This window comes from Ciona robusta, chromosome 8, assembly GCF_009617815.1.
Source record: "Ciona robusta chromosome 8, ASM961781v2".
NCBI lineage: Eukaryota > Metazoa > Chordata > Ascidiacea > Phlebobranchia > Cionidae > Ciona > Ciona robusta.
The window spans coordinates 6,272,018-6,291,711 of NC_143242.1; the positions used below are offsets into that span (position 1 = coordinate 6,272,018).

General features: G+C 34.5%; 4 protein-coding genes across 7 annotated transcripts; 3 read left to right on the forward strand and 1 right to left on the reverse strand.

The window, feature by feature from the left end:
- The first annotated feature begins 352 nt into the window (after positions 1-352).
- Positions 353-1,484, forward strand: LOC149732802 (PAT complex subunit Asterix-like). 2 transcript variants are annotated; one of them, XM_089883102.1, is made up of 4 exons: positions 353-489; positions 601-697; positions 917-1,014; positions 1,214-1,484. In XM_089883102.1, the coding sequence occupies exons 1-4, from the start codon at positions 437-439 to the stop codon at positions 1,278-1,280; spliced, it is 315 nt and encodes a 104-aa protein (XP_089739228.1). In that variant the 5' UTR covers positions 353-436; the 3' UTR covers positions 1,281-1,484. The 2 variants fall into 2 exon arrangements, with proteins under 2 accessions (XP_089739228.1, XP_089739227.1); XM_089883101.1 differs by lacking the exon at positions 917-1,014.
- Positions 1,485-1,601: 117 nt separating this feature from the next.
- LOC149732803 (U6 snRNA-associated Sm-like protein LSm4) lies at positions 1,602-3,259 on the forward strand. Of its 2 annotated transcripts, XM_089883098.1 has the most exons (5): positions 1,602-1,743; positions 1,865-1,906; positions 2,260-2,358; positions 2,636-2,789; positions 2,989-3,259. In XM_089883098.1, the coding sequence occupies exons 1-5, from the start codon at positions 1,741-1,743 to the stop codon at positions 3,072-3,074; spliced, it is 384 nt and encodes a 127-aa protein (XP_089739224.1). In that variant the 5' UTR covers positions 1,602-1,740; the 3' UTR covers positions 3,075-3,259. The 2 variants fall into 2 exon arrangements, with proteins under 2 accessions (XP_089739224.1, XP_089739225.1); XM_089883099.1 differs by lacking the exon at positions 2,260-2,358 and having other exon boundaries at positions 1,605-1,743.
- Positions 3,260-3,342: 83 nt separating this feature from the next.
- LOC149732804 (cyclin-G-associated kinase-like) lies at positions 3,343-17,349 on the reverse strand. 2 transcript variants are annotated; one of them, XM_089883059.1, is made up of 21 exons: positions 17,129-17,349; positions 16,866-16,924; positions 16,381-16,555; positions 15,769-15,908; positions 15,260-15,373; positions 14,777-14,878; positions 14,342-14,477; positions 13,874-13,986; positions 13,075-13,165; positions 9,520-9,678; positions 8,656-8,791; positions 8,186-8,321; positions 7,814-7,947; positions 7,229-7,441; positions 6,821-7,036; positions 6,360-6,550; positions 5,849-6,061; positions 4,797-5,579; positions 4,566-4,714; positions 4,234-4,362; positions 3,343-3,999 (listed from the first exon to the last, which is right to left on the reverse strand). In XM_089883059.1, the coding sequence occupies exons 1-21, from the start codon at positions 17,247-17,249 to the stop codon at positions 3,850-3,852; spliced, it is 3,660 nt and encodes a 1,219-aa protein (XP_089739185.1). In that variant the 5' UTR covers positions 17,250-17,349; the 3' UTR covers positions 3,343-3,849. The 2 variants fall into 2 exon arrangements, with proteins under 2 accessions (XP_089739185.1, XP_089739184.1); XM_089883058.1 differs by having other exon boundaries at positions 4,797-5,582.
- A 901-nt stretch (positions 17,350-18,250) lies between these two features.
- On the forward strand, positions 18,251-19,496 carry LOC149732805 (RNA-binding protein 3-like). Its single transcript, XM_089883094.1, has one exon. It carries the CDS (start codon positions 18,459-18,461, stop codon positions 19,065-19,067), a length of 609 nt encoding a protein of 202 aa, XP_089739220.1. The 5' UTR covers positions 18,251-18,458; the 3' UTR covers positions 19,068-19,496.
- Positions 19,497-19,694: the final 198 nt, after the last annotated feature.

A 19,694-nucleotide genomic window follows, 5' to 3' on the forward strand; every position in this document is an offset into this window, starting at 1 on the left:
AATAATCGCCCACAAGCATACATGCGTAAATAAACTAGAACAAGGTGTATGAAATTCTGTATTACGTATAACAACTTTCGTTTCCCGTTCGAAACTGTTCAAAACAAAGTCAGAAAATATGGTATTTAGGTGCTAACGGTATCCCATCTTACCCCACATTACCACATCCAAAGCTTGCTATTCTGGCTAAATTGTTAGTAATAATATTCTACGAAAAATATTAATGAAGTAGTCATATATTATAAAATTATATTTTTTGAAATCCTTATTATTTAATTTGCGTGGTCCTTCCAACGTAAAGTTTTAGATTTTATCACGACGGACCGAAAATGGCCGCTAAAATATCCGCTTTTTATACTATATACTTTGATCATCTAGGTAAGAATTGGTATTGGCGTCTGATTCTGATCAAACTGTTGATTTTGGAACGATAATAATGGATTCTACACCAAATGACGAACTCAAGGGACGGAATTACGCTATCGTAAGGTAAAGTATTGTTATGTGCCACCAGTTTTATATTTCTTTCGATACCCCAAAAATGCGAATGTAATCGAAACCATGTTAAAAATGTTTGAAATTCTTCTGTATATATTTCAGATATAAGCCAAAAGCAGCGAATGCGTCTGATGACCCAGTACCTGATTATATGAATTTGCTAGCTATGATATTCAGCATGTGTGGTTTAATGCTAAAGGTAAATCAAGTTATCTAAATTACGGAGTTTTTCATCATAATCGAAAAGAATATCTACTTTTTTATTCTTAAAATCAATACTGCTAACATATCATCGAGCACCAATCGGGTGTTTTTTTTTGGACAAGAGCAAAATGGCGAATATTCTCACCAAGATGCAGATTGTGCCAACTGTTGGAAATATATTTCTTAATTGTAACCCAACTTCAAACTTCTACAGATTAAATGGTGTGCCTGGTGTGCGGTATTTTGTTCACTCATAAGCTTTGCTAATTCTCGTTCTTCAGAAGACAGCAGACAAGTTTTAAGCAGCTTCATGTATGTAGTAAATGTGTAGCTTTAATGTAACTTAGCGTGTTAATTTATAACAGGATTTAACTTGTTCTGTTTTTAAAATTAACACTTTATGTTCATCCCAGAAAACTTTGTCACAGACATTTTCACTTTTTTGCTTGTGTTTAGACTGTAGTATGACTACTGTACAATAAATGTGCTTCTAAATTGTCTTTCTTTTCAGGCTCTCTGTATCTGCCGTTGTGATGACATATCTTCAAAACCCAGCACCTATGGTTACACCATGGTGACACACATTTGCTTGTTGTGCCCATTCAATAAATGTGCAACATCTCATTTTTCGTTACTGTACATTGAAAGAGTACAGACCAAAGTTTATCAAGATCTTGTGTAATTGTTCGTTTTCTATCACATAATAAATGTACTTTGCTGCGTTAGATAAATTGCAAATAAATAGTTGATGATCGTTTATTTATTTTAAACATGAAACAAAACCCTGTTGTCTTTTTACCTTTGCAGACCAGAATATTTTATTTCCGTCTTCGGTACGTTGTCGACAATTTTTTGTCGAATAGTTTTAAATTCTCGTCACGAATATTTTTGTATATTTTTTTGTCTGTCCGGATCTTTCTTTATTCGATGCCAAAATATTATTAGTTCCTGAAGATATCTATGAATTTACGACGACAAACGCGCGATTTATTTTGGTTGTGAATATTCCTTGTATGCTGTGTTGTTTAATCAGTCAAAATGGTAAGTACGCTTATTTAATAATGTTTTAACGTAGCAAGAACGATAAAGCTCTGTATAAATTAATGTTTTAAATATTTTTTGCCCATTTTATTACTCAAACCTAACTTAACTTGTTTTTTAGCTTCCGTTATCGCTGTTAAAAACTGCCGTCAATCATCCAATGGTAAGTAATGATAAAACTGGCAAAATAGCTTTCGGTGCTAGTGAAGAATCCTCCCCCACCTTATTTGCCAATCACTAACCCCTATAACAACTAACTACTAACCCCTATAACTACCCCTAGGGGGTTAGTGGTTAGCAAATAAGATAGGGGGGGGGGGGGGAGATTCTTCACTAGCAGTTAGCACCGCTATAACCACTAACCATCAACCCCTAACTACCATTCCACCAACCTCTAACACTTTCAATAGCCTATTCTGCTATGTACCATAAGATTCTTCACTGGTGCCTAGCTTTCTTATGTATTTGGTGTTGTTGTGCACCTGTGTCTCTAAATAACTGGATCAATTTTTTTAGTTGGTTGAGTTAAAAAATGGCGAAACTTACAACGGTCACTTAGTGAGTTGCGATAATTGGATGAATATTAATCTTCGGGAGGTTATTTGCACTTCAAGGGTGAGCCTATTTTCCTTATAATATAAAAGCTTGGTGCTATAGCAGTGGTTTGATCTCTAGCTTTTAGACCAGAATATATGGGTTCAAAGCTTGAAGTGGTCACAAATCAGTTGTCCAGGTTGTCAGAATAGTGGTTCGGTTAATATAAAACTAGATTTTTGTGGTAATAGTTGAAATGGAAGTTAAAATAACATGTTGCTTAGAGTTGGGTCATTGTTTAGTTGTTTTAAATTATCAGTGATTTAAATATGCATTGTATCGTATGCATACTGTATAGGATGGCGACCACTTTTGGAGAATGCCAGAGTGTTACATCAGAGGAAGTACCATTAAATATTTAAGAATTCCTGATGAAGTGATTGATATGGTAAAGGAAGACTCTATGAGCAAAGGAAGGGGTCGTGTGGGGCCAGGACGGGGTAGGGGAAAAGGTAAAAAATGAAATATCTTGTTAAAGAAGCGTGTACTCTTTTTTGGCTGCTAAAACACCCCTTTTGCTCAGTATTTTAATAACAGCCATATAAGAGCCCTCGTTCTTTGCAAAATTGAGATGGCCATGAAATACACCTCTGGGTTGCCCATGTGAAGTATACACAAACAACAATTTTAATTAAACCTTGTTTATTCCAGCTGTGTTTGGTGGGAGAGGCAGAGGTGGATCAGGACAAGGAAGAGGAGGGGCAAAAAAATCTTCCAGAGGAAAATCAAGAGAATAATCATGATCTGAAACTTTGCTAAAAATCGTGACCACATTTAGAAGCAAAGATTTGATTCCATTCGATTCAACGCACTGTAGAATCAATGTTCTGTTATGACAGTTCGCCTTCTTTTAGAAAAATGTTTTTCTTTCTTTTTTCTCTATATTCAATTATAGTCTCATTTAAAAATGGCAGTGCAAAAAGATCACTTTTCAAATATGAGTGCACCAAAATCCATACTGCCTCTGTAGATAACCAATTTCAAATATTCCACTAGTCCCACAGATCCAAGGTTGTTGTTTTAATAATGACCTTAAGTGCAAGTTATATATAAATCACACAACGCACTGTACTACAATTAAACTAACATGTAGCTGAACAATAATATCACCTACCTGTAAGGATATATATAACGGAGAGTAATCGACACTATTGCACAAACACGCTCTAAAATAAGTGTTCAAACAATAAATAGAAAATTGGATCTCCAGTGTTCGTTATTAAGAACAAGAGCTAAATAAACAACAGAAAATGAAGATATTGGCAAAAAAGCGTATAGAGCTTAAATCAGATTTTCTTAACATATGAAACAAAAGCTGCTTGCAGGTTGTCTGTATCGTGGTTCCTTCTCAATTGTGTACAGTTCTTGCTCAAGCCAAATGCCTTTTTGTATTTACACTTTGCACTAGCAGGATATTTCTTGATTGCTGGTGGACTGTGGTGTGTTGCCCTTACATAGCAAAGTGACACATCCACTTTGGTTAGATTAAATCCAGAATTGATTAGATTAAATTTAAAACAGAGCCTGCATTCCCTTCTCCTCAAATTCTGCCCATGCATCACTCAGCTCAATGAAAATAAGCTTTGCATATTCTTCATGTGGTTTTCCAGTTGCTTTGTCAGGATGAACAATCAAACAAGCTTTTCTGTAAAATTTCTTAACCTGAAAGTAACAATTTGGAATCAAATAACAGAAATAATTTTGAAGGTGTTTTTAAAATAGGGTAATAACAATACACCAGAACGTAGTAGCTTAAATGCTTCTGAATCTTTAAACCTGTGTCTTAATTTCTACTATAACTTTAAAACAAACCATATATTCTGGGTATACCAATAACTTAAGGGTCTCTGGTCATTAAAGCTATTTTGTTAGCATAGTAATTTAGTTTAATCCTACATCATTTGGTTGTACAAGTTGATGAATACCGCAGGCCTTCCATTTAGTTTCTCCTTCCCATAATACAGTATGTAAAGTTGAAATAAGAGCCCTTATGTTCCTTTCCTTGCCCTCAATCCAGTTTATAATCTAAAAATAAAAACATTATGAATGTAATTTACTTTATCATCGCGTGGTTGGAAAACGACAGTCGCTAAACACGAATGTTTTTTTTTATACACCTCATTATAATATATTATAATTTGTGTTCACAAGTAAACAACAATAATCATATGACCTTTTTCCTGTAATTATATTTTAAAGTAAAAAAACAAAAGTTGACGATACATCACCTTTGCTTTTTCAGGGTCAAGTTGTGAGGTCTGAGCTTCACGTTTCAGATCAGCTAATTTCCTTCTTGTTTCTTCTTTCTTTGTTGCTGTGAAGCCACTGCTGCTGAGGAGATCATCAAATGCATTTTCCTTCACTTGTGGCTTGACATCTATAAATAAAATGCCATGGATCCATTAGAATAAGTTATATAAGAAAAAATGTATGCATGAATGAGATAATTTGATACATACTTGATTTCCAGTTTTGAGAAGAGTTTGAGAAATTCGTAAAGTTGTAACTGGGTTGACTTTTCTGTGGTTGTGGGGCCGGTTTGTATGGTTGGTAGTTACCACCCATTGGTGCCTGTGGTCGTGCTGCAGATGACATGCTTGGCTGTTGCATTTGGGTGGCACGAGGGAATTGCTGGGCATTCGTGGTAGGTTGGGGGGTCTTGCTAAAGTTTCCAAACTGGGAAAATGGGTCATATGCTTGTGGCTTGCTTTGTGGTGCTGCTGGTCGCTGTGGTTGGTTGGTTGAGAGGTTTTTAACAGGATCTGCCCAACCTGACATTAGGTCTGGTTCACTGGGTTGGTTTGGTTTGGACTGGGTGGTGAATCCAGGAGCAAATGGATCAAACATGTTGTTTTGAGGTTGGGTGGTAGGGGCAGGCTTGGGAACTTGAGACGGAACTTGTGGGTTGTTAGAAAATGGATCAAAAGTATCAAAATCATTGAACATATTTTCACTCTGTGCTTTAGCAGGGGGGGCTTGTTGGGGTGGGGAAGTAAATGATGAAAATGGGTCAAAAGTTCCGGAATTTGCAGGTGTCTCATTGGCGCCACCTAGCAGATCTGGCTCCGTTGTTTGAGCAGCAGATTCTTGGTTTCCGATGCCCGACAATAAATCAAAGTTGGTGGGGAAATGAGATGATGCAGTTTGTGATTCATTCACGGGAGCGGATGATGATGATAAGCCAAGCAAATCAGCTTCAGCGTGATCATTCATGAGAGTGGTGGAATCTCCATTAAAAAGATCTGCTGGACAAGTTGTCATTTAATTTTACATAATATACAGCACAATAGAGTATATATGCTCTTTTATAGTAATGTTGGGGTATAATGGAATAGAATTACTTCTTAAACATATTTATATAATAGCGAAGTACATAAGTATAGTGTATACGCGACTTTTTTAAAGAAATCAAGTTAAAAACCACTGAAGGAATATTAATACTGTTCGTAGTCCAATATTCCCAATATTTAAAAACGTTTTTAATTAAAATTATTTTTAATTTAAGTAATACCTGGTGCAGAGGTTCCATTTTTCTGCAGCTCACTTTGTGCCGGGTCATTCACATTATTCTCTTCATCATGCCAATCTAATGTCTCAAACACATTACTACTTGACCTCTGTTCACCATCAACTGAGGTGTTGGTGTCAGGTTTACTACCTTTTTCTTGGTTAATATTGGAAAGAGTGTAAGTGAGAGAAGGCTTCACATCATATTCTTCGTGGCCTGTGGAATCAAATTTTTATAAAATGAACTTCAAGGCAATTATTTATCCAAAATTAACCGATGTAATCGGCCCAATATTTATATTAATTGATTTATGGTGTGTTATTGTTATACTAAACAGTTTAAAAAATGAATCAGTTTCTGTGTCATTTGCTTTGCTTTAGAAAAGTATAGTTATACATAGGTATAGGTATAGTTATAAAGTACCATGATATTGATATGATGTTCATTGCGGGTTTTCTGTTTCATGCACATTATGCCTGTTTAGAAGTTACAACATACAATATAATGCTCTCACCGAATTTTTGCAGGACTTCACTTTGTTCTTCCCTAGTCGAAAACAAGAGCTTTGGGTTCAAACCTTTTGGTGACAAACCCTCCCATAAGTTAGTGGTGTTGGTATTACGGTCAGCATGTACTTCAACATGTAATGTCACACAAAATCCTTCTGGGTATTTCTCTTGTATATCACACGCATCTAAATCATATCTGAAAACAGAAAACAGGTGTGTTTACAGCTGGGGCTGCGTTTAACAGGTTTAAACAAAAAGCTTATTTATTTTATAGTCAGTTCAATTTTAAAAATATTCAACATAAACATTTAAAAAAAAACAAAAACACAAAAATACTACTTTAAAAAAACGGTGCAAGAAAAATGGGATAAAATAACAATAAATAATGGGTTGTAAATTTCTACATTATCAAAACACGCAAAAATTTGCATAAGGAAACCTAACGAACTTATTTTTTAACACTCACGTTCGGAAATGTACTTTTGTAGCATTGGTTGGAACAAACCCAGTGTTGAATTGAAGCTGGAACATCTTGATGCCGGTTTGTTTTGCTTGCAATGCGAGCTTTCCACCCAATATTTGCCTTGCATGGTAAACTGACAACGTGATATCAGGGCCCACTGACCCACCAACCTCAGCCCCAACGTCGATTGTTACTTTTTCCTCTGCGTCTGTGAAACCCCTGAAAAAGACCAATATATGACTATGTTAAGGATTGGAACATATTAGTGGTTTTTATACTTTGGAATGGAATATATTATAGTATATTAGTATAGTTTACAGAAGTTGCAAAAAAATATATTTCTTCTATTATTTAGCTTGCAAAAAGTTTAAAAAAAATTCATTTCTATTAAAAAAATATTTTTAAGCTTACCTCATTGATTCATAATCAGCAGATGTTGTCAAGATACGAGACTCGCCGACGTAAACCTCACAGAAAGGTCGGCATCCATTTCTCATCCGGTTGAAAAGTGGGACTGGTGATAGTTCCACCTGTTTAATGGTCACACGGTGGGAATGGGGAAAAGGTGTGGAAGACTGGTTTGGTTTCTGTGCTTCTTTCATGCTGCATATATATTCAACATATCTGGAAAAATGAATAAATTTTGAAGTTAAATGAATGTAATTTCATAATAAAATTAAAAATATAGAAACACACACAATGTTCCTATTTAAAAACACTTGTAAATTTTTTAGTAAAAGTAAAGTAATAGTAATTAGTAATGTGGGGTAAGATGGAAAAATATATGCTATTTCATGATAAAACCCAAAATAAATAAAACAGACAATTCCCTATATTATATAATTGTGATTTTCTTAGTAGTAACTAGTAATACCTTAACTATATTTTTATAAAAAAGTTATAATGACAAAAAAGTAAAAATGAATTTAATACCATTTGATCCAATAGATTAACCCATAACATTGTAAAAAGTATGTAAACTTCCTTTATGCACACCTTTTATATGAAGGACTTATACCAGGTGGCATTCTTTTAATACTGAACATGAAGAGAGATGAATCTGCCGTGTTAAATAACCCACACATTACCAACACAGAACAAGCAACCACTGCTGACTGAGCTTTACCATCCTGTAATAAAAAGGTAGATACAACTAAATAAATGAATTTAACTTGCTTTATCTTGGTGTGCATGGGAAAACGACAGCACACACACAGTCTGACTGGGCAATTTACGGTATGTTATTCTCACTAATCTATCATATCTACAAAAAAAAGGCATTAAATGTTTCTCTAAAGAAAAAATATATAAACAAATACTGTTAATACAAATAATACAATATATAATTAATATTGACTCTAAACTTACAGTGCAGTGTATAACAGCCACATTAAGCGGGTCTTTCTTCAGCCATTGTATGATATGTTTACAAAGTGTGAAGAGATTTTTTAAAGTAGGTGCATGTTTGGCTTGCCAGCCCATGTTAACAACTCGGTGGTGGAACCTGGAAGATGTCAAGATGTATTAAAAAAAAAAATCCACACAACTTTCAACTATTTTCTAAAACTATTTTTTCAAATCTTAAAAAAAGGCATTTTTAAATATGAAGAGGGAAATACTTTTTAAAATTCCAGGTATTATCTACAGTTCTACATCCTTTTGTATTGGGGTAATAAAGAACACTGCCTAAAAGACACTGGATTACTCCTTATGCTAAATCAAAGTAGAAAAATATGAAGTGGAAAATCAAAATACCACCCAAATCAATACTTTTACCAGGTTCTAGTAGACAGGAAACTTAATTATAAAGAAGAACTAATACAATTAATCGTGCGTACCTTGCAGAGTCATATTGCCTGGTGGATAAATTGTAGACAGCATAATGATCTCTGTGCTTTGCATCAAGGTAAGCACAAACTGTCTCAATATTATTCTTGTATGTTGCTTCCATGCCTTCAGCAGGGTACGACATCACTAAATAAAATTGAAAACTGTTAACACATATGTATAGTAGGGTGGGGGGGAGATGGGACACCCTTTTATTCTACTAGTGTCATTTGGTAGTAAACAAAGAACATTAAAAGAATTATAAAACCGCATCCTCAAGACTCCCATATAGACCTTGTTAATTGTTTAAAACAAGATCAGAATATTTAAAAAATATCAGAATATTTAAAAAATATGTGTTAAGACCCATATAGACCATTGTTAATTGTTTAAAACACGATCAGAATATTTAAAAAATATGTGTTAAGGGTGTCCCGTCTTCGTGTTACAGAAGTCCCATCATTCTTCACAGTACTGTATATTTTTTTAACATACATTTTTTGTCCACTATTTTAAAATGATATGGGGTCAAATAATGATAAATTTAGTTGTACAAAACACAGCGGGAAAAACATGTAGAATGGGTTTAAAGCTTATCAATATAACCTTGGTTATTGTTAATCATAAATATTGATCTGGTCATCCGTCATTAATTACAATCGGCCAAAACTTTAATAGAAATGGATTTAAATCAGCAAAATACACTTTCTCATTTTTCTGCATTATAAAAATGACAAAGACTGACAGAAGCAGATGTCTGCCAGATAATTCAGCACAAAATTCATAATTATTCCAATCATTAAACAGATGCTGTTGTTTACTTAAATTTTTCTCAAAACATAAACATACTAAGAAATGCATTGGAAAGACCTTACCTGCTAACTTAGACGTGATGTAGGTCACATCAAGATCAGATTTTGCGTAACTGGCAACTGACTGAACAACTTTACTTGACGTATCTTTAATATTCGTCAAGAGTTTGCCAGCCCCACCTTTCATCATGCTAAACAATCCAGCATTCTCGTTATTTCCACCTGAAACAAATACATCCGTAATTTAGTGGCTATTATATGTATATGCTGTTGCCACTAGGTATATAAGTTTGAGACATTACAACTGTTTGTTTTGGATTTCAAAAGACCCAAGGTTTTGTCTGCTAAAGGTGGGACAGCATTATATCATTGGGATATGATGCTATTAAGTGTCTTGTCCAACAACAATCACCTCAATGATAGCAGCACCAAGCCTTGAACTCGTATGGAGTACTTTTATATTTAAGAAAATCTGTCCAATTGCGGTTGGAAATTATGATTTTATCCTATTTTTTATATAATTAATATTTTTTTCTCTTTTAAGAAAAAAGTGAAATATATTAGGAATTCAATTTTCAAGCAGAAAACATTCTTGAGACATCAACAGTGGAATATGAGAAGCAAAGATCATCCTTAATCACCATCATCGGATAAAAGACATTCATCATCTTCCGAGTCATCTATATCGTCAGTGTCGTCATCAGTTTCCTCTTCGCTCTCGTCTCCTTCACACTTGCTGTATTTACAATTGTTCTTGAATCTTGATTTCGACTCCCGTTTCGTCCTCCCGCTGAAAACTTCATCTGCATACTCCTTGATTCTCATCTTTTGAGCAACACTCTCAGACCCAGATGAGAATGACGAATAAGAGGAACATCTTCCGTTAGCTTGACTTTGGTTCAAGGCAGCTTTGTTTATAAAGCTGGCAAACATGGTAACAGGTTGCTACCTCTGTATAAATCATTATAACAGTTGGTATATAGATGTTCACACAGTAGTATCAATGTAACTGGTCTACTGAATAGAAGTTAATATCCTGTTCTCCTTTTTAACTTGGATTATAGAACCAAAAGTATTTTACTAAACTAATCTAGGCGTTTAAGTACATTTCATTCTATATTGTTATGGTTAATCTTCTCATGTCTATACTTCAGCATATTCGTTTTTTTCTTAAGTCATCTCTACTAAACGTCTTTCTGGTAAACATTTTCTTTAGTTTAACACATGTAAATCCATGCTACTGTCTTTAATTACTAATCGTAGACGAATTGCGCGTGACCTGCCATTTCCAGGCAGACATCTCGATCGTAACGTCAAGAGAATATGACAAGTGGGCGAAGGTGGCCACTTTTATCATCGAGGGAAGTGTCCTCGAACTCTGCAGTTCACAAGTTTGCTCTTATCTACGCTCGGCTGCAGTTCGCTACCAGCTCTATCTATTGATTTGCAAGTTAAGCAAGAGCCGTGATGCTGCGAACGGCGCGATTGATTTTCGCCTGGTCCATTCTAACGCCGCTGTAAATAATTAATACAGAAAAGGCAACTGACAGACGCGGTTAAATTGTGAGCCGATTCCAAACAAGCGACAATAGAACAAACGAAACATGTTCTATTATGGGCTTACGACCAGCACGGAAGCGGTATTTACTTTGCACAAATCCTTGCACGCTACGAAAACAAAACAATAGACACAGCGCAAATTATTGTTCTTTCTCTGCACGTTGTATTGTAATCGTATCTATGCGAGATTAGTAAAACGCAAAACACGAAATTTAACACTTCAAAACCAACTGTGCAACAAAGAATTAGAATCTCATATTAAGATATGTAAATTTAAATCATAGCAACGCAGAAGTAACTTCAGTTCACGCCGAACTACTTTCTAATCAAACCGCCCACGTAGCTGTACCTTCCAGGGTTGTTATTGCTTGAATGCAACGATTAAGTAGCTTGTGGAGCAATTTCTTTCCAGGACGGCTAATTAGAAATATCGACCAGCGCTGCATGTGGTTTCCTGGTTAATTGACTCTTGCGTGAGGCCAACTCTATCTACAGACCGTTTAGTTACCGACAAACCGCTTCTTCTTAACATTAATATAAAATTATAAACCAAAGAAAACGGTAAACATTTACTTTAAAGGTGTATATATATCGTAATTACCCTAAAAATGCCAATATATTCGATGTGTATTGTCCTGCGTTTTACTGGTTTTGCAACATTAACACTAATAAACGGTAATTACCAAAGCCGCAATCCTACTGCAATATCGATCCTTATAAAACAACGCATTGCAAGATCCTTTCATAAACCATGTGATATTGTAGCAGAAACTTCCAATATATCGTAAAGTCCATGCAATCCCTTGTTTGCGTTAATTAGCTCCACGAGTGATAGGCAATAAACATGTAACAGCTACGAGATGCAAACGTTGAAATTTATGACTGACCCTTCAACAGGTGGCTCGGGGGAACGTCTGTCGCGTAAATTTACCATATACTGTTTGATAAATATGCATGTATTTGTGATTAATATCCGACGGCCCAGTATTGCGCATCGACATAATTGTATACGAAATTGTAATTCATTTTTGTCAGTAACCTAGTTAATAAAAAGAATTGAGCCAAAAATACTGCGATATAGGCTACGAAGCTCTGCCGTTGAAGTTGTGCGTAGTCGACGATTGTAAAGCTAGACGTCAGAGCGGTATCTGTACAAGTGTATTGAACCGGCAAATGCAAAATACAAGTCAGCATAGTTTTCAGCATGGTTTTCTTATTACACTCTAATAAGTTAAACATAAGTAAAAGGTATCGTCTAATACGCTAAAAATTAGCTAGACTAGAGTATTGGACGATACATTCTATTGTTTAAGTGTCAACATCGCCATAATATGACTTCTTTCCTGAAAACGTCAAGTTGTTGTCCACAGTAATCTCCCCCAAGCTCCACTATTGTGAGTGAATGGGACAAATGAATTGCTCTGATTAATTCAATAACAGGAAAAGGAAAAGGTATCCAATTAGGAAAAGTTGTAAGGTTTTGGCCACATAGTGAAAGAAATCACTCAGATTGCTAGATTATATGAAATCAGACTTTCTTACTAAAAACGTGCTGCTGCTTAGGCTTAAATATGTGTATTACTGTATTCTTTGGGGTAATGGGTCAATCCTGACATAAGTCTTAGGACCCATGGTGTGCCACGCCACAGGATCTCACTCACATAGAATTACTGTAATCTACTTTGTTTAAAACTGTAGACTAAAATGACTGTCATAATTGTAGAAAACGAAAGCAAGTAATCTTCTTATAGTAGTGCACCATTGCTTGTATGTTGTACAACCTGTCTCTATTTTGTCCATGAGCATGTTGTAAACTAACAGCATACGCAATATGCTACAATGCAACTATATCAGTATTTAACGATAGTACTTTAGTTTTCCACATGTATTCCCACAATACAGTTTCATTTAAAAAGCTAAGTAAGCTTAGAAATGCAATGATTTCTCAATAACGTCTTTTTCATATACAAAATGTCATTGCAATGTATCTTACAAACATGCGTTTAAATACAATGTATTTGTACACACTATACATAAATGCAAACCATAATAACTCACCATTCTCTGCTTGTTGAGGTGGTGGGTTAGCTGGTGTGCTCACAGGTTTGGGCGCAGCTTGAGGCTGAATGATTGCGTTGCTGCCTTTGCACTAAAATTAAAAAGAATCAGTTACAAAAGTGGTTTTCAAAATGTTTTTTGTTATAGGTTTACAGCCTATTAGATTGTAACTTTAAATAAAAAAGTGCATTTTTAGTATAAACATTTCAAATTGTTTATTAGTAATTCTGATAAACTTTATTTAAAATTTGAATATGGAAATCTTATTAGCTATTAGCTGTTTCAGTTTCCTAATCAGTCATTCATGACACAGTATGCTTTTTGGTATACCAAACCAGGGCACCGAGCGCACGACGTGCATAACAATGGTTTACAATATTGAACTATGAGTAACTATAGGCTTTTTGGACAATTAGAAAAAACTTTTATGAAATACTAAAATTTTCCAAATATGATTGACTAAAATTTTCCAAATATGATTGAACTAAAACAGAAAACTGTGAGTGGATATGTAACATTACTGAAATAAATCCCGCGAATCTGACCCTCATATGGTGCCCATGAAGTTAAATGAATTTTTGTGTGAAGAAATACTGTCAGGATCAGGTGCAAGAAATACAGTACAGACACAAATCAAGTCCAGCTAATTGTGTAAAGTAGTCTTTGGATTATAGACTAATAATTGCATATAGGCGAAATATATATCTCTTACATTACACCATTGGTTGGAATTGATTTTTTCTTTTACATATTAGGTAGCACCTGATATGAGATGTAGGTTACGTTTGTAAGTACTCACCAAGTCAATTGATGACTTGGGATCAATAGACATGGAAGCTGCATATTCAGATAATTGTTCAACTATAACCACTGCTGGAGGTCGGTTGTTCGGGTTGATTTGTAGAATAGATTCTGAAAATAACAACAGGTTTAAATTGAACACAAACAAAGTAGTTTAAAAATTTATTTTAAAAGCCAAAAATGAGGTGTAACAGAGTACAACTGCTTTTAGGGTAACGGGCCCACTCAAAAAACATTAAGATTTTCTGTTACACCACAGCATGGAAGCATGAGACATCACCTGTCTAATAAATACATAATGGAACAGACAAAGACAGTACATTTAGGTTTTGACACACAATTGTAAAAAGGCTAACAACAACTGTATTTGCACTGATGAAATTTGGACAGTGTGCTCATTTTGTAACCCTTAAACACTACCTAGAAAAGTCCATGAATAAAAATGGTTTCAGTTGTATTAACTTACTTATAAGTGGATGCATCATTTTATATTTTTTTTCTGATGATGGAATTGTGAAATTTGCGTTCAATATTGCTAATCTTGCAGAGTCCTCAAATGGATGTTTGTAGAAACATAGAAGGTACAATATACATCCAAGTGCCTGGGAAATAACAGGTCTATTAGTGAGACAAATATTACTGTGTAAATAAAGAACTATTAAACAACTGTTACGTCAAAGTAATGTTAAATTGATAAAAAAGATCCTAGATATCCCATATTTTATAGGGTTCAAAATATTAAAATAATAAAAATTAAAAAAGCGGAACATTAAAATAAATAAATACTAAAAAAACTGCCCACCAGGCAAAATGTTTAGAAAAGTTTGGAAACCGCTAATCTTATACAAGAAGTAACAAGATAATCACGATTTGTTTGAAAAGTATTTTGTTAGTGACTCACCCAAACATCCTGCATTTCATTGATTGGGTAATTACTGTACATGTCAATCATTTCAGGTGTTCGATACATGGGTGTTGTGTTACGTAATATTTCATCTTCAACCTTGGTAACAAAATCAAAACAAATGGTTTATTTCAGTAGAAACATAAAGGAACATTATATTTTTTACTACATTAAACAAGTTTCCAGGGAAAATTTCCAGTCCAGACTACAACCATAGGCGCCAAACCAGGGGTGGCAAGGTATGCAGGCCAATTCTGGAACTCTGTACTGCATTAATCAATACACATTACAAACAATACGTTGGATATGTTTTATAGGAACATGAATGTCTAACTATATCTGGCCCCACTGGCACCACTGCGCTTGAAAAATTTTGGCACCTATGACTACTATATCATGCGAAACATATTTTATATTGTTCTCAAGCAAAACAATGATTTAATATACAATCTGCGCCATAAAGACTACATGCATTATTACCTGTCCTCTTTTCCCAGCAGCCCATGTATTATCTGGGTAGTGAGCAGTAGTAGTGGCACTCCCAAAATCACACAGTTTTACGATCCCACCAGCAGTGAGAAGCAAATTTTCAACCTGGTAATAAATAAAATTTAATATTTGTCCACACACATACTTGTTACAATAAAATGGTGGCCTACTTACTCGATTTCTAATACAGTTTCAAATCAGAAACCTATTGAAGTATTGATTGTATTTGAAAAGGTTTTTAAATTAGAAACAGTAGACCAACCCCAGATTTACAGAATTCATAACAGTTAATTTGTAATTTTTTACCCACTTAATCAGTTTCTTTACTTAATACTTCATAAAACTTGGAAAACCGACAACCGTGTTAGTATAAACCTATTGACTTGTGTTACTCTTAGCATAGATTTGCAAAAACATCTATTAAAATATACAATTCATCATAATTTATCTTGATGAGCCAAAAATGTTCAGACAGCATCTCTTATTAATCTGAATCTGACCTTTAAATCTCTGTGGATTACAGGTAGCTGTTGCTTATGTAGATGAGATACAGCTGAGCAAGTTTGATAGAAAGCTTTAATGATTTGATCAAGTGCCATAGGACCTCCCAACCTTTTCATTACATCAACCAACTGACCACCTACAAGTATATATATAAACTAATACAAAACATGTAAGAACGCTACAGGTTGGCATTGTGCTTTAAGAACTCATAAAAACTAATGACCTATAAACTAATACAAAACATGTAAGAACGCTACAGGTTGGCATTGTGCTTTAAGAACTCATAAAAACTAATGACCTAGAGCAACAGTCATGTGCATAAATTGCATCATTTAAACATTTTTTAAACAAAATCTGTGGTGACACAGTTTAACCTCATTGCTTAATATGGCAAATGTAATATACTTTGGTCATACTTCCTTGTATTTAACACTTAGTTATCAGCGGAGTAAAATCTGGTTTACAGTAAAAACTGGTGTTCTAAAACATTATGATGGCGCAGAAGCCTAAACTACGAATGAAATGGTTCTTAAACTGACAGTTTTAATATGTCATACATTATAAACAAATACAAGAAAATTATAAATGGGAATTTAGAGTCAAATTACCTTCACAAAACTCCGTGCAGAGTAAATACTCATCACACATTTGTCCAGATTCCTCCTTTGAAATTGTAGCTGCAGATATATAGTTGATAATATTTGGATGTCCAGACAATCTTCTTAGAAATTGTATTTCTCGAATAATTTCCTTTTTCTTGCTGTCCTCATGCGCTAACAGCCGCTGTATGAAAAGACAGAAATTACAGAACACTCAACAGGGACTTTAGGTAGAAAAAATTGTTTACCATGCTATATTCTGAGGAACTAACCAAAGCTTGAAGTCAATACTGTCTTATGTAAAAAAGAAAGCAGTTTTTAAACATTCCTATTTGGGCAATTTAGGTTATTGCCTGCCATATGGCGTATTCTAAAAAATTTATAGCAACTTAAAAGTTGTACTGTTTGTGGTTATGGAGCCATTTATGAGATGTCTATCATTATATAAGGATAAAATAGGAAGCTATACAGTATAAAAAGAACAAGAAAGTAACCTTTAATGCATATTTGGTCCCATTTTCATCTGATGCTTCATACACAATCGCAAAACCACCTAAGAAAAGAAGGTTTAGCAATACAATAGACAGAAATATTTGGTCGGAACATGAATAAAGGGACTTCACTATCGTGAGCATGTGACTTACGAACTTACAAGGGTGTTGGGGTAATGGGTAAAACTGGCCTAAATCCCAGGTCTTTAGAACCTCACCCATACAGAATTATAAAATAAAAAATTATGTTATTTTTAGATATATACCTTCAGCAATTGCTCGATTAACATTTAACTTTTGTTGACCCAATTCCACAGTTGAACCAACAAAGTTTTCATTAGAATTTCCGCCACTGACAAAATCCAAGGCAGACTTTAAGAACGACATTTCAAATTACGTCGAACAATATTATGTATGTGTTATTTATACAACTTTCGTAACTGCTTGTGCAAACTAGAAATATCTACAAAACAATGGAAAACAATTAAAATATTGTGAACATTTTATCAAATAGTAAAACCATTTTATTAAGTATAATTACTTTACTTTTAGTGGTGCAAATATGTATAAAAGGTTCTAGATTTCATATAAACAACACTAGAACAAGAAGAAAAAATATTAAATATAGTTTCCCAATTGTCAATTTGGTGAAATGTAACATGTTCGTACGGAAATGGATATCAATATGATATTTATATACATTGACCAGGCATAATCCTCTTAGAAAGGGCTGCTAGCTTGATTTTTAAACGAAACGTTACTCTAGCAACAGTATAGCTACGGCATACACGTATGATTTACTATTTTGAAAACACATGATACTGTTATACCGGTTTCGCGCATCACGTCTAAAGTCTTTTAAGTCCCTGTGACGTAACAATCTATTAAACCGAGATGTATAGAAAAAATAGTATACAAACTCAGGTTGGGACCAAATATGTCTGTTACATACACAATCACGTACTATATTAACACCAAAAAGATAAATTTGTTAAAAATAAGCAAAATTAGTTTTTGTTTATTGTTATTTAGATACAAAACATTGAAAAACGATGCAAGGAATCCAAATTAAAATCTGAAATTGCGCTTTCGGCCAACGTTGAATGGGGAGTCTCGAAAAGCACGTTGGGAACTTGTAATAGCGTTGTCACAAGGGTCGTCGTGAGGTTAGGTGTTTTTCGGTTTTGTTCATGCTTTTTGTTGGTCTTTTTCATAATAAAATCTTGACTAATTATCTAATCTATATTGACTACAAGTTATAAAATTGTAATTTGAAAAATAAATGTACATTTAATTTATGTTTAACGTACTTACAGTGAGTCTTATATATTGCCAATTATGTTACTGGAATATTGTTTATTTATTCAAGTTAATGCTCGTATAACTGTTTCCATGCTAAACTAATACTTGTGTATATTTTATCTTAGGTACAGACTTACAGTGCCTGCATTCAAATATCAAATTATATTTAACATTTTTGTTACATGTTTAAATACATCAACAGCCTATCTGGTATATAATTTTGAGTTATCGCCTACCTGTAACACAAAACTCTGTTTTCACATACTGGTACTGATATAAGAACTAGTTTGAACAATGAGTTTTGCTGACGATATCAGTCATAAAATCTTTGTGGGGAGCATTGATTTTAAGGCAACTGAAAAAGATGTGGAAGAAGCATTCTCACACATCGGGGAAATAGAACATATAGTTCTACTTAAAGATAAAGAAACACAGAAGTCCAGAGGGTTTGGATTCATAACATTTAAAGACAAGAACTCTGTTGAATTAGCCATCAGTTCCATGAACCATAAAATAATAATGGGCCGGCCAATTGTTGTGAATTACGCTGAAAAGAAGTCCGGTAACAGTGCACCAATGCAGGATAAATTTGGCGGACAACAGCAGAATGCAGGGGGTTATTCTGGGTATCAACAAATGCAACCAAATTATATGCCCCAACAAGGCTATGGACAACAGCAAGGATATGGAAACTGGAACCAGGCTGGTTATATGGGTTGGGAACAGCAACAGCAATACTGGTCCCAGCCACAGCAGCCAGACTACTCCAACTGGGAGCAACAAGCTCAAGCCTGGGCCGCACAACAGCAAGCACAGCAGGGCGGTTACCAACAAACCCAAATGTACAATGGTAACAATAGTGGTATGAATTACGGTCAAAACAATGGTACAGGTGGACAGTGATACATTCAGAAATACCTGGGTGTTTTCACTTTGAATAGGAGGCTAATTTTGGCTATACAATAACACAGCTAAATGCAGTCTGCGGAACACAGTTCATGAAATCGCAACCCAACGCAGCATGACTGCTACCATAGCAGTATTGGTGGATATGGTATATGCTGCCTTGCAAAACTTGCACCTTAGCAGTAGGTACTTCATATTTTTTGTTTAATTGTAACCGCACTCAACAAGTACCCAGAATTTTATTGGAAACGTTTGTCTTCCTTCCAGGTTATCTAATCAAACTTGACTTTGAACTAAATATTAAAGCCATGCGTAGTGTAGACTGTACCTTAATCGTTTATGTAAAAAGTGTTTGCTAAATTTTTCACAATGGACCAAACTACAATAATTTCAATATCAAGATCAAAATAAATTCATTTTTTATAACTACCTCTTTATTCAGACAGGTAGTAAAACAGTTGGTATAGTTTAATGTGGAAGTATATTAAGTTAAAAGTTGTATTTATACTTAGTTGTTAGTTAAAGACATTAAGTTTAATTGAGTTCTTCCGACCAATTATTATTGTACGAATCAATGTTTTAACATCCTGTTCCAGTCGCCTTCATCAGGGTAATCATATAGAT